This window comes from Balaenoptera musculus, chromosome 3 (genome assembly GCF_009873245.2).
Source record: "Balaenoptera musculus isolate JJ_BM4_2016_0621 chromosome 3, mBalMus1.pri.v3, whole genome shotgun sequence".
In the NCBI taxonomy this organism is placed as follows: Eukaryota; Metazoa; Chordata; class Mammalia; order Artiodactyla; family Balaenopteridae; genus Balaenoptera; species Balaenoptera musculus.
This window is the reverse complement of record NC_045787.1, coordinates 108,033,657-108,046,375: the sequence shown is the minus strand read 5'-3', so window position 1 is coordinate 108,046,375 and position 12,719 is coordinate 108,033,657. Positions and strand designations below refer to the sequence as shown.

Genomic DNA, 12,719 nt, shown 5'->3' with positions numbered 1-12,719 from the left:
GCCAGGAACAGGGCACTGTTTCCCTTTGAAATCTCTGGGTTAAGTTGGAGAGGAACATCAACTCCCTAAAAGAAGGAAGAGCCTCTTCTGGGCAGACAAAATAGTAAATGTTCAACACAGGAGATGAGACTTAAATATTTGAATGAAGGTTCCATAGTTTTCAATAATCCTCATGTATGAGTGCTTATTTATTATGAAATTTCTGTACGTTCTACTCATTTTTTTCCATATCTGCTTCAGTATTCATGCTTTTTCATTTATTATAATATGAATCAACTGAGTATAATATTTAGGAATATTGCCTAATAATCCACTTCAGGACAATTTTATTTTGTCCTGAAGTACAAAAAGTAAAAAATACCAAGTACAAAAAGTAAATAAATAATTTTATTTATTTTATTTGTTGTTTTCTATGAGTAACATTTAAATTCACAGTTTTTAAAAAATCTGCTAGTTCTTTTACAAGTATCTGAGACTAGTATGTTTGCAAAGTTCAGGTTGTAAGTATAAGTTTATTTTTTTAAGATTGCTTAGAGCAGTGGTCCCCACCCTTTTTGGCACCAGGGACTGGTTTCTTGGAAGACAGTTTTTCCACAGGCGGGGGTGGGGGGGTTGGGGATGGATCAGGTGGTAATGCGAGCGATGGGGGGGCGCCAGCTCACCTCCTGCTGTGCAGCCTGGTTCCTAACAGGCCACGGACCAGAACCCGTCTGCGGCCCGGGTGTTGGGGACCCCTGGTAGAGTAACCTTGGCTCTTCTTTGCTTACTGTTAGATTCAACAATAAGGTATTGGAAAGAGATAAGTATTTGTTCAATCCTTCACAGTTGTTGAATTTTAGCACTTTTCAGTACTACTCTTTACCTGTTTTATACTTCTGTTCTTAATTTACATGACTGTCTACCCTACTAGACTCTGAACCTAGTGCTGAAAGAATAATACCTTATTTATAACACCCAGCATATGCTAACAAGGTACTCCTAAAATGGTTGTTGGTAAACTGTCTTTCTCGCACTTAATATTTTAGGAAATGTACTTTTAAGGAATACAAGTGTTTGTTGGAAAGCAGGTATTAATACATTTACTGATGTTTGAGTCTCTTGACCATTTTATACATACTGGCCCAGATGTGTCAATTTAGATGTCACACTGAAATCATGACTTGTATTCTGGGCAGAGAGAAACGTTCTATAAATAAGTAGCATTTTGTTTTTGATACAGCATACAGTGTTGCCTAATTCTTGATAATATTTGATGGGAAGGGTAGTTTTGCTTCATTCAGATTGTGACATATAATTTTTATAACATGAAATGGTAAGTGATCAAGATTTCTCTCTGTAGGCTACGGAAAGTGAGGTAGGAGATGTAGATTTAACACGTCTTCCAGAAGGACCTGTTGATTCTGAAGATGAAGAAGAGGAAGATGAAGAGATTGATCGAACAGATCCACTGCAGGGGCGAGATCTTGTTCGAGAATGTCTTGAAAAAGAACCTGCAGACAAAACTGATGATGACATTGGTAAGAAATACATCTGTTCACAATAGGAATTTTATAGTTCAATTTATATATAGTTACCTATTGGTGCATAACAAATTACCCCCAAGAAGGTTTTGTGGGTCAAGAATTCAGGAGCAGCCTACCTGAGTCGTTCTGGCTCATTGTCTCTCATGAGGTTGTAGTCAGAATGTGACAGGGGTTACAGTCACTGGGCTAAGCTGGAGGATCTGCTTCCAAGGTGGCTGCTCACATGGCTTTTGGCATAGAACCTCAGTTCCTCTCCACACGGGCTTCTCCAGAGGTTGTTTACATGTCCTCACAACATGGCAGTTGGTTTCCCCCAAAGCCAGTAATTCAGGGGAGAATAAGGCAGATGCCATAGTATCTTTTATGATCTGGCCTCAGGAATGATACATCATTGCTTCTTCCCAATTCTGTTTGTCATACAGAGCAATATCAAGAGGCAAGAATTGTTCAGGGCCGTCTTTGAGGCTAGCTGCCCCAATATTAGAGCTTGTTTTGGAGGTTCTAGCAATGGAACGCAGCTGCTCATATATCCTTAAGCAAAGGACAGTACTCCTTTCTCAGGGAAGGTTCTCCTCTATCATATCAGGACAGGTTGTCCTCTTTGACTAAGTGTACAGCTTCAGGACGGATGCATGTGTGGAGTGGTGAAGGGAGGAAGGGGACACCTACCTAGACAGCCAGATCACCTGAATCAACACTGGCCATCATTAGGGTGATGGATGTTGCAGCCAGATAGTCCTCACATTCTGGCTGCCCCAATTTATGAAACAATAGCTTTGATTGCAGTAAAGTGATTTCCCCCTCTATGTCCATAAGACATGTAAAGCACAGTGTGTCAGTGTTCAATGTCTATGAATTCAAAAAAATTTCAAATGTTATCAAAAATCATAGTTTCGCCTCTAGCTTGAAAAAAAATGTATGTGTATATTTTTTGGTTCAAATTTTATGAATTTTCCTTTAATTTCTTATAGAACTACTTACTGTACTTTGGAGGTTGAGTAATACTAAAGATGCTAATGTTATCTTTAAGGACAAAGATTACTTAGTGTTGTTGTTATATTATTATGATTCAATTAAGATTTTATCCTAGATTTCCCTTTTATAAGAGTCATACTGCTGTGATTCAAGTCAGAAGATACTGCTACTAATAATTATAATCTATGGGAGTAAAGATCAATACGTTTGAACATTCCTTGCCATGCTAATAACATATAATATAGTTATGCATCCTACAGTTGAGACTCATGTTGTGAATGCTATCTGGACAGCAACTGTAAGTGCATTTTTAGTGGTAAAGAATTGTACACTATGCTGTTTTCACAAGGCTTTCTTAAAAATTGAAATATGATTAACTTCCAGTTATCTGTGGATAGATAGCACCTTATAGTTTCTTCTATTTCAGCCTTAGCTGACTGCTTAAATGTTTTTTTCCTTTATCTTTATTGCTCATGTGTCTATACCAGGGAATGGCCTGAGGCAGGTACTCAAAACATTTGTTGGTTAAATTAAAGAGAGTTACCTTGTAGTTGCTTTGACAAATCTTAAACTAGTATTCACATTTGTTGTCCCTAATTTAATTACTTATTGACATTTATTAATAACTGTTTAAAAACTCTAGCCCAGAAAGAAACAGACAAAAGCCTTTTTCACTAATTATTAGATCAAAGGGCATCACTAAAGGTAACCACCATGGAATAGCATCTTGTGCTAGGAAAATTAAACTCTCCAGCCTCATCTGAATCTGTGTAGTTTCCTGGTTCTCTCTGGAGGTTGTGAATTCTGGTGTCTTCCATTATGCCTGTATTTTCATGTGTGTCTGAATATATCTGTTAACCAAATAACTGAATTTTTTTTAAGCAACAGTCATCTTGTATCTTGGTTTCTCTAGTTTAGCAGCATGAATTCCTAAATTGATTAGAAAATTGAGTATTGGATTCTAGATTTTATTGTATCTTTAAACTGTAGTCCTTGATGGTCACTAAACTAGAATTTCTGTTTTTTTAACAGAACAATTACTGGAGTTTATGCACCAGCTTCCTGCTTTTGCAAACATGACCATGTCTGTAAGGAGAGAACTCTGCTCAGTGATGATTTTTGAAGTGGTGGAGCAGGCTGGAGCTATTATTCTTGAAGATGGGCAAGAGGTACGTTAGCAAATAGATGTTACACATTACTTGGTTATAGCAGCTAATTTTTAGAATAATTTTCATAAACTTGTGTAGATCTTGACTTTTAAAATTTATACAATTTTTTAAATGACTGCTGAGTTTGGGGTAGTTATAATTTCTGAAAAGATAAGTTTTGTTTTGTTTTTGCTTTATTTTGTCTTAATTTTGATTTCCTGGCAATGGACCTTGCACAGAATAGATGTTCAGTAATTAATATTCATTGGACCAAATTTGTTTTTACTTCTCAAATTAAATTGTAAGACTTTTAAAAATTTTTCTTAATTATTGTTCTTTGTTTTGTTTATTTATTTTTTTCTTATTAGTCATCCATTTTATACACATCAGTGTATACATGTCAATAATTATTGTTATATTAGTATATTTATAACATTAGTATTAAAATGTTTTTCAAGTATATAATCTCCTTATCCCTTTTTTATATTATACAGTTTTTTTAAAATGAAGGAAATGTATTGGTACCTGTGCCTCCTAGTAGACTGCTGTCAGTTGAGGCATTTATGTGGCAATTCTATTTTCAGAAATGCTTGGATGGCAACTTGCGGATGGGCGGAGGGAGGATTCAGAGGAATTGAAAAGTGTTACTGCTGTTAGGTAGCACTTTTTTCTTATCGAACTGATAAAAATTAATGGTGAGATGTCAGTCAGTGCACATTGTCATATACTGCAGGTAGGAACATAAACAGTATTTCTGGAAAATCATTTAGAAATTTTTAACATGGGCTTCAAAGTATTAACAGCCTCTAACCCATTATTCCCCTTTTGAATGTCTCTCCTCCAGACACAATATAAAACTCAAAGAGTTATGCCAGAAGATATTCATTGCAGGATATATATATAATAGTAAAAATTGGAAATGACCAAAATATATCCCCCCCAAAAAACAGTGGTTAACTAAATTATTATATAGCCACAGGTTATAATATTATATAGGTTTTCAAGTTATTTTAAAATTTGATAGATATCTTTGAGGGCAGGGGCCTTAGCTCTAGCTTTGTCTACATGCTTTCTCCCTGTATCCTAGAAATCGTTTGGCACATAGGATATACTAAAAAAAAAGTTTGATGAACAAATGAATATAGTATTAAATTTTTTTAAAAGGACAGGATAGTCTAAATAGTTCAACAGTATGAAATAATATAAACATGGGAGAGAAATACTAAACTTTTGATGACAACTGTATAAATAGTGGGGTTTTGAATAACTAGTTTTCCACAAATTTTGTCTTCTTTTAATATTCCACAGTTCTGTCAGCAAAAATTTGTTGTGTGCCTACTTTGTGCTAGGTACACAGTGAGGATAGTGGTGGAAAAACCCAACACAGCCCCTGTCCTCAAGTAATATGTGTAATCCACAAATTCCACAATGAGTATATTTTATATTTGAAATAACTAAAAAAATGAAACACAGTTTTGAAAAAATATTTCTTGTTGCCAGTGATTCTCCTTCAGAACTGATAATCCAGATTTCCCTTAAATCACATTAAAACTGATTCACATTAAAATTGAAAGTTTAGGCTAATAAAAGGGATACCATATGAGAACAAGTAGTCTTTCACTGATATACAGTAGGCCTTAGAATATGTCTCCTTAGAGCATTAAATACTTTGGTATAAATTGAGAGCAGTATTTTCTTAACATTAGGAGAAATTTTCAATATTTTTTAAGATATGCCTTAAAATTCAGGCTTTTAATAGTTTTTCTAAATTAATCACTAGCTCCCTTTTTTTTTTCTTTCTTTTGAATGTTTGCTATGTGCCAGACACTATTCTAATCACTTGGTTTGTATTAAACTCATTTTTAATGGACACAAAAGTCCTGTGATAGGTAATGTTGTTATGCCCATTTTAGCAGTAAAGAAACTGAAGCCTAGGGAGGTTAAATAACTTGCCCAGAATCACTCAGCTAGTCAGTGGCAGTTTCTGGATTCAAATTCCAAGAGCTGGTGGTCTTTTTTTTTTTGTATTAATGGGACTGTGCCGTTTGCAGCCTTTTATTTTTTTATTATTTTATTTTATTTATTGTATTTTTGGCTGCGTTGGGTCTTCGTTGCTGCACGCGGGCTTTCTCTGGTTGCAGTGCGCGGGCTTCTCATTGCAGTGGCTTCTCTTGTTGCGGAGCACAGGCTCTAGGCACGCGGGCTTCAGTAGTTGTGGCTCATGGGCTCTAGAGCACAGGCTCAGTAGTTGTGGCGCTCAGGCTCAGTTGCTCCGCAGCATGTGGGATCTTCCCAGACCAGGGCTCGAACCCATAGTCCCCTGCATTAGCAGGCGGATTCTTAGCCAGTGCGCCACCAGGGAAGCCCAGAGCTGGTGGTCTTAACCGTAACAGTTACTGAGAGTCCCTGATTTCATTTGGTGACTAAAAGAAGAAAGAGTAAAATAAACTTTAGTGGTTGGCTTAACAAGAATAGGGTGTTACTGACAGAGTATTAAGTAATATAATCAGATCTTCTTTTTTCTTTTTTAAATTATACGAGTTTTATATATTGATTATTTTTCAAAGTTAACATGTAACCCTCTTTTCCCAAAGGTTCTTAAAACCTATCTTTTTCTCTATAGCTTGACTCATGGTATGTTATTTTAAACGGCACTGTAGAAATTAGTCATCCAGATGGAAAAGTTGAAAATCTCTTTATGGGAAATAGTTTTGGAATTACACCCACTCTGGATAAGCAGTACATGCATGGAGTTGTTAGGACTAAAGTAGACGATTGTCAGGTAAGCTTATCTCTGCTCATATACTCTTGTTTCTTGATTTTAAATGGCTGAGCTTTTTTTTCCTTCCCCAAAATAAAATAGCTTGATTTGAGAATTGGGAGTTTGAAAAGCTGACAGTTAATAAAGGAAACTAGATTTTATATCGGACTCAAATATTTGTGGAATGAACAAACTATACATATTTTAAAGAGAATACATCTAATAAATGTTGGTTTGTTAAATTTCTATCTGATATTAGCCAGCTCAGTCTCTTTTTTGTTTTTTTTTTTAATAGAGGAAGAAATAGGAACTTCTGAGTTGTTTGTTTCTTACTCCTGCTTCATGTTTTCTTTGCATAGTGTCAGTTTTGAGAGAAGTAGATGCGCACTTCTCCTTTTAGAGCAGAATTCAAATGGATTTAATTTCTTTGGTCTCTTTGTGCATGAATTATTTATTTTATCTTGATTTTTGTTAAGGAATGAAGGGATGAAATAAAAACTTATGCCACTTGAGTTCTCACCTTTGTGCTCTGCCTTGGTGCATAGTGATATATTTATGTATTATAGGTTCATTAATTGTCCCTATGTTGTTCTCGGACAGTTTGTCTGCATAGCCCAGCAGGATTATTGGAGAATTTTAAATCATGTGGAAAAAAATACCCATAAAGTTGAGGAAGAGGGAGAAATTGTTATGGTACATGAGCACCGTGAACTAGATCGCAGTGGAACCAGGAAAGGACACATTGTAATCAAGGTGGGTATTTTTTACTTATTTTTCTTGTTATTGATAGAATAAAGCTTTCATCTTGCTTAAAAGATTTTGAACCACTTTTTGAGTAGTGCAAGATAATTCATTAACTTTGGGATCTAGTGTAAATAAATGTGTTAATTCTCTTGACTTTTTCTAAGTTGGCTTTTACACATTTTATTGAGGAAGGGTAACATTGCCATTTAATATCAGTATGGAAGGATATTATTTAGAATATACCAGTCAAAATTTTCATTCTCAAATTTATTGTATGATCCATTGATAATGGGAGTTAATTTCATCAAAGACAGCAATATTTAGAAACAAAACAGAAATTGAAAGGACCAACCGTAAATGCATAAAGAATCCTAGATGAGTGCTTACTAGATCTCTGTGGCATTGAAATAGACATTAACTTCTCTGAACCTCAATTTTCTTATCTGAAAATGGGAATGCTATGGCAGGGCTTTATTAGGGCTAAATGTGGCAAATCAAAAGCCTTAACATGCTATAGAGTCTGAGTATTACTACCCATACTGTTTTCCCTTCTCTAATTCCCTCTCTCCCCTATTCCTTGCCCCTTTGCCTTCCACTCTCCCATCTCCCTGTCTCTTTAATGACATGTAGATGTAAAATAGAGCAATTCTCGTTGCAAGAGAGGAAGTAAATGCATGACCTTTTTTTCTTTTCAAGCAAGTCTTGGTTGCAAAATAAGTATATGTGTTATTTTTCATTATAAGTGCAGAAGCTTATTTAACAATAAGAGGGACTGGTGTCAGATAAGATATTCCTCAGGAGTCAGGCTATTCCTCAGCACTGTCTTTTTCTTTTCCTAATTTGATAAGCGTAAGCTTTCTATGCAGAAAAAATTGAGTATATGTGTGGACTGCCATAGACTATCTTTTTATGAAGGCTCATGGTGAGCCTTATATTTTTATAATTTCTTTTTTCTTTTTCTTTTTTTACAAACTTATTTATTTATTTTGGCTGCATTGGGTCTTTGTTGCTGCACGCGTGCTTTTCTCTAGTTGTGGCGAGCAGGGGCTACTCTTCGTTGCGGTGCACAGACTTCTCATTGCGGTGGCTTCTCTTGTTGTGGAGCACGGGCTCTAGGCGCATGGGCTTCAGTAGTTGTGGCACGTGGGCTCTAGAGCACAGGCTCAGTAGTTGTGGCACACGGGCTTAGTTGCTCCGCAGCATGTGGGATCTTCCTGGACCAGGGCTCAAACCCGTGTCTCCTACATTGGCAGACGGATTCTTAACCACTGCGCCACCAGGGAAGCCCTGTAATTTCAAACTTACAGAGGAGTTGCAAGAACAGTACAGAGAACACCCTGACTCAGATTCCCCAACTGTTAACATTTCACTGCATTTTCTCCATTATCATCAGTCTTTTTCAACCGTTTGAGAGCAATCTGCAAATGTGATGCCTCCTCACTCCTAAATGTTTCATTGTGTATTTCCTAAAAGCAAGAACAATCTCCTGTATAAACACCATACAAACCTTCAAGTTAGGAAATGTACATTGATAAAGTAAAACCATTCAGTCCACAGACGATATTTAGATTTTCACCAACTATCCCAACAATGGCTCTTTTTTCCTTTTTGGTTCAGAATCTCATCCAGGCACACAGTTTCATTTAGTTGTCATGTCACTTAAGTCTCCGCCAGGAACAGTCTTTCCCTATTCACGTTCTCAGTATTTTTTTTTTTTTTTTTTTTTTTTCAGTCATCAATTTTATACATATCAGTGTATACATGTCAATCCCAATCGCCCAATTCAGAACACCACCATCCCCACCCCACCGCGGTTTTCCCCCCTTGGTGTCCATACGTTTGTTCTCTACATCTGTGTTTCAGCTTCTGCCCTGCAAACTGGTTCATCTGTACCATTTTTCTCGGTTCCACATACATGCATTAATATACGATATTTGTTTTTCTCTTTCTGACTTACTTCACTCTGTATGACAGTCTCTAGATCCATCCACGTCTCAACAAATGACCCAATTTCGTTCCTTTTTATGGCTGAGTAATATTCCATTGTATATATGTACCACAACTTCTTTATCCATTCGTCTGTTGATGGGCATTTAGGTTGCTTCCGTGACCTGGCTATTGTAAATAGTGCTGCAGTGAACATTGGGGTGCATGTGTCTTTTTGAATTACGGTTTTCTCTGGGTATATACCCAGTAGTGGGATTGCTGGATCATATGGTAATTCTATTTTTAGTTTTTTAAGGAACCTCCATATTGTTCTCCATAGTAGCTGTATCAATTTACATTCCCACCAACAGTGCAAGAGGGTTCCCTTTTCTCCACACCCTCTCCAGCATTTGTTGTTTGTAGATTTTCTGATGATGCCCATTCTAACTGGTGTGAGGTGATACCTCATTGTAGTTTTGATTTGCATTTCTCTAATAATTAGTGATGTTACAGCAAAGGAAACCATAAACAAGACCAAAAGACAACCCTCAGAATGGGAGAAAATATTTGCAAATGAAGCAACTGACAAAGGATTAATCTCCAAAATTTACAAGCAGCTCATGCAGCTCAATAACAAAAAAACAAACAACGCAATCCAAAAATGGGCAGAAGACCTAGATAGACATTTCTCCAAAGAAGATATACAGATTGCCAACAAACACATGAAAGAATGCTCAACATCATTAATCATTAGAGAAATGCAAATCAAAACTACAATGAGATATCATCTCACACCGGTCAGAATGGCCATCATCAAAAAATCTAGAAACAATAAATGCTGGAGAGGGTGTGGAGAAAAGGGAAAACTCTTGCACTGTTGTTGGGAATGTAAATTGATACAGCCGCTATGGAGAACAATATGGAGGTTCCTTAAAAAACTAAAAATAGAACTACCATATGACCCAGCAATCCCACTACTGGGGATATACCCTGAGAAAACCATAATTCAAAAAGAATCATGTACCACAATGTTCACTGCAGCTCTATTTACAATAGCCAGGACATGGAAGCAACCTAAGTGCCCATCATCGGATGAATGGATAAAGAAGATGTGGCACATATATACAATGGAATATTACTCAGCCATAAAAAGAAACGAAATGGAGGTATTTGTAGTGAGGTGGATGGAGTTAGTCTGTCATACACAGTGAAGTAAGTCAGAAAGAGAAGAACAAATACAGTATGCTAACACATATATATGGAATCTAAGGGGGAAAAAAAAAAAAAGGTCATGAAGAACCTAGTGGCAAGACGGGAATAAAGACACAGACCTACTAGAGAATGAACTTGAGGATATGGGGAGGGGAAAGGGTAAGATGTGACAGGGTGAGAGAGTGGCATGGACATATATACACTACCAAACGTAAAATAGATAGCTAGTGGGAAGCAGCCACATAGCACAGGGAGATCAGCTCGGTGCTTTGTGACCACCTAGAGGGGTGGGATAGGGAGGGTGGGAGGGAGGGAGATGCAAGAGGGAAGAGATATGGGAACATATGTATGTGTATAACTGATTCACTTTGTTATAAAGCAGAAACTAACACACCATTGTAAAGCAATTATACTCCAATAAAGATGTTAAAAAATAAATAAATAAATTCTCATCACCTATTTGGAAAAAAAAATATATATATATACAGATATAGGTATCAAAAGAACAAAATAAATATCATCTACGATCCCAGAGAGGGGAAAACAAAAATAATTAGTGATGTTGAGCATCTTTTCATGTGCTTCTTGGCCATCTGTATGTCTTCTTTGGAGAAATGTCTATTTAGGTCTTCTGCCCATTTTTGGATTGGGTTGTTTGTTTCTTTAATATTGAGCTGAATGAGCTGTTTATATATTTTGGAGATTAATCCTTTCTCTGTTGATTCGTTTGCAAATATTTTCTCCCATTCTGAGGGTTGTCTTTTCATCTTGTTTATGGTTTCCTTTGCTGTGCAAAAGCTTTGAAGTTTCATTAGGTCCCATTTGTTTATTTTTGTTTTTGTTTCCATTACTCTAGGAGGTGGATCAAAAAAGATCTTGCTGTGATTTATGTCAAAGAGTGTTCTTCCTATGTTTTCCTCTAAGAGTTTTATAGTGTCCAGTCTTACATTTAGGTCTCGAATCCACTTTGAGTTTCTTTTTGTGTATGGTGTTAGGGAGTACTCTAATTTCATTCTTTTACATGTAGCTGTCCAGTTTTCCCAGCACCACTTATTGAAGAGACTGTCTTTTCTCCATTGTATATCTTTGCCTCCTTTGTCATAGATTAGTTGACAGTAGGTGCGTGGGTTTATCTCTGGGCTTTCTATCTCGTTCCGTTGATCTATGTTTCTGTTTTTGTGCCAGTACCATATTGTCTTGATTACTGTAGCTTTGTAGTATAGTCTGAAGTCAGGGAGTCTTGATTCCTCCAGCTCCGTTTTTTTCCCTCAAGACTGCTTTGGCTATTCAGGGTCTTTTGTGTCTCCATACAAATTTTAAGATGATTTGTTCTAGATCCGTAAAAAATGCCATTGGTAATTTGATAGGGATTGCATTGAATCTGTAGATTGCTTTGGGTAGTATAGTCATTTTCACAATATTGATTCTTCCAATCCAAGAACATGGTATACCTCTCCATCTGTTGGTATCATCTTTAATTTCTTTCATCAGTGTCTTATAGTTTTCTGCCTACAGGTCTTTTGTCTCCCTAGGTAGGTTTATTCCTAGGTATTTTATTCTTTTTGTTGCAATGGTAAATGGGAGTGTTTCCATAATTTCTCTTTCAGATTTTTCATCATTAGTGTATAGGAATGCAAGAGATTTCTGTGCATTAATTTTGTATCCTGCAACTTTACCAAATTCATTGATTAGCTCTAGTAGTTTTCTGGTGGCCTTTTTAGGATTCTCTATGTATAGTATCATGTCATCTGCAAACAGTGACAGTTTTACTTCTTCTTTTCCAATTTGGATTCCTTTTATTTATTTTTCTTCTCTGATTGCCATGGTTAGGACTTCCAAAACTATGTTGAATAATAGTGGTGAGAGTGGACATCCTTGTCTCATTCCTGATCTTAGAGGAAATGCTTTCAGTTTGTCACCGTTGAGTATGATGCTTGCTGTGGGTTTGTCATACATGGCCTTTATTATGTTGAGGTAGGTTCCCTCTATGCCCACTTTCTGGAGAGTTTTTATCATAAATGGGTGTTGAATTTTGTCAAAAGCTTTTTCTGCATCTATTGAGATGATCATATGGTTTTTATTCTTCAATTTGTTAATATGGTGTATCACATTGATTGATTTGCGTATATCGAAGAATCCTTGCATCCCTGCGATAAATCCCACTTGATCGTGGTGTATGATCCTTTTAATGTGTTGCTGAATTCTGTTTGCTAGTATTTTGTTGAGGATTTTTGCATCTATATTCATCAGTGATATTGGTCTGTAATTTTCTTTTTTTGTAGTATCTTTGTCTGGTTTTGGTATCAGGGTGATGGTGGCCTCATAGAATGATTTTGGGAGTGTTCCTTCTTCTGCAATTTTTTGGAAGAGTTTGAGAAGGATGGGTGTTAGCTCTTCTCTAAATGTTTGATAGAATTCACCTGTGAAGCC

The 12,719-nt window shown here is 36.4% G+C and overlaps 1 protein-coding gene across 8 annotated transcripts in view; it reads left to right on the top strand.

Annotated features, from left to right (window-relative positions):
* RAPGEF6 (Rap guanine nucleotide exchange factor 6) overlaps positions 1 to 12,719 on the top strand; it is a 229,205-nt gene that overhangs the window by 134,574 nt on the left and 81,912 nt on the right. For 7 of the 8 annotated variants that reach the window (XM_036846991.1, XM_036846995.1, XM_036846992.1 and 4 more), the window contains 4 exons: positions 1,340 to 1,517; positions 3,531 to 3,667; positions 6,270 to 6,428; positions 7,008 to 7,160. In XM_036846991.1, the coding sequence (XP_036702886.1) occupies positions 1,340 to 1,517; positions 3,531 to 3,667; positions 6,270 to 6,428; positions 7,008 to 7,160 (627 nt within the window). The remainder of the gene's footprint in view (positions 1 to 1,339; positions 1,518 to 3,530; positions 3,668 to 6,269; positions 6,429 to 7,007; positions 7,161 to 12,719) is intronic. The other variant, XM_036846996.1, reaches the window with a different exon arrangement.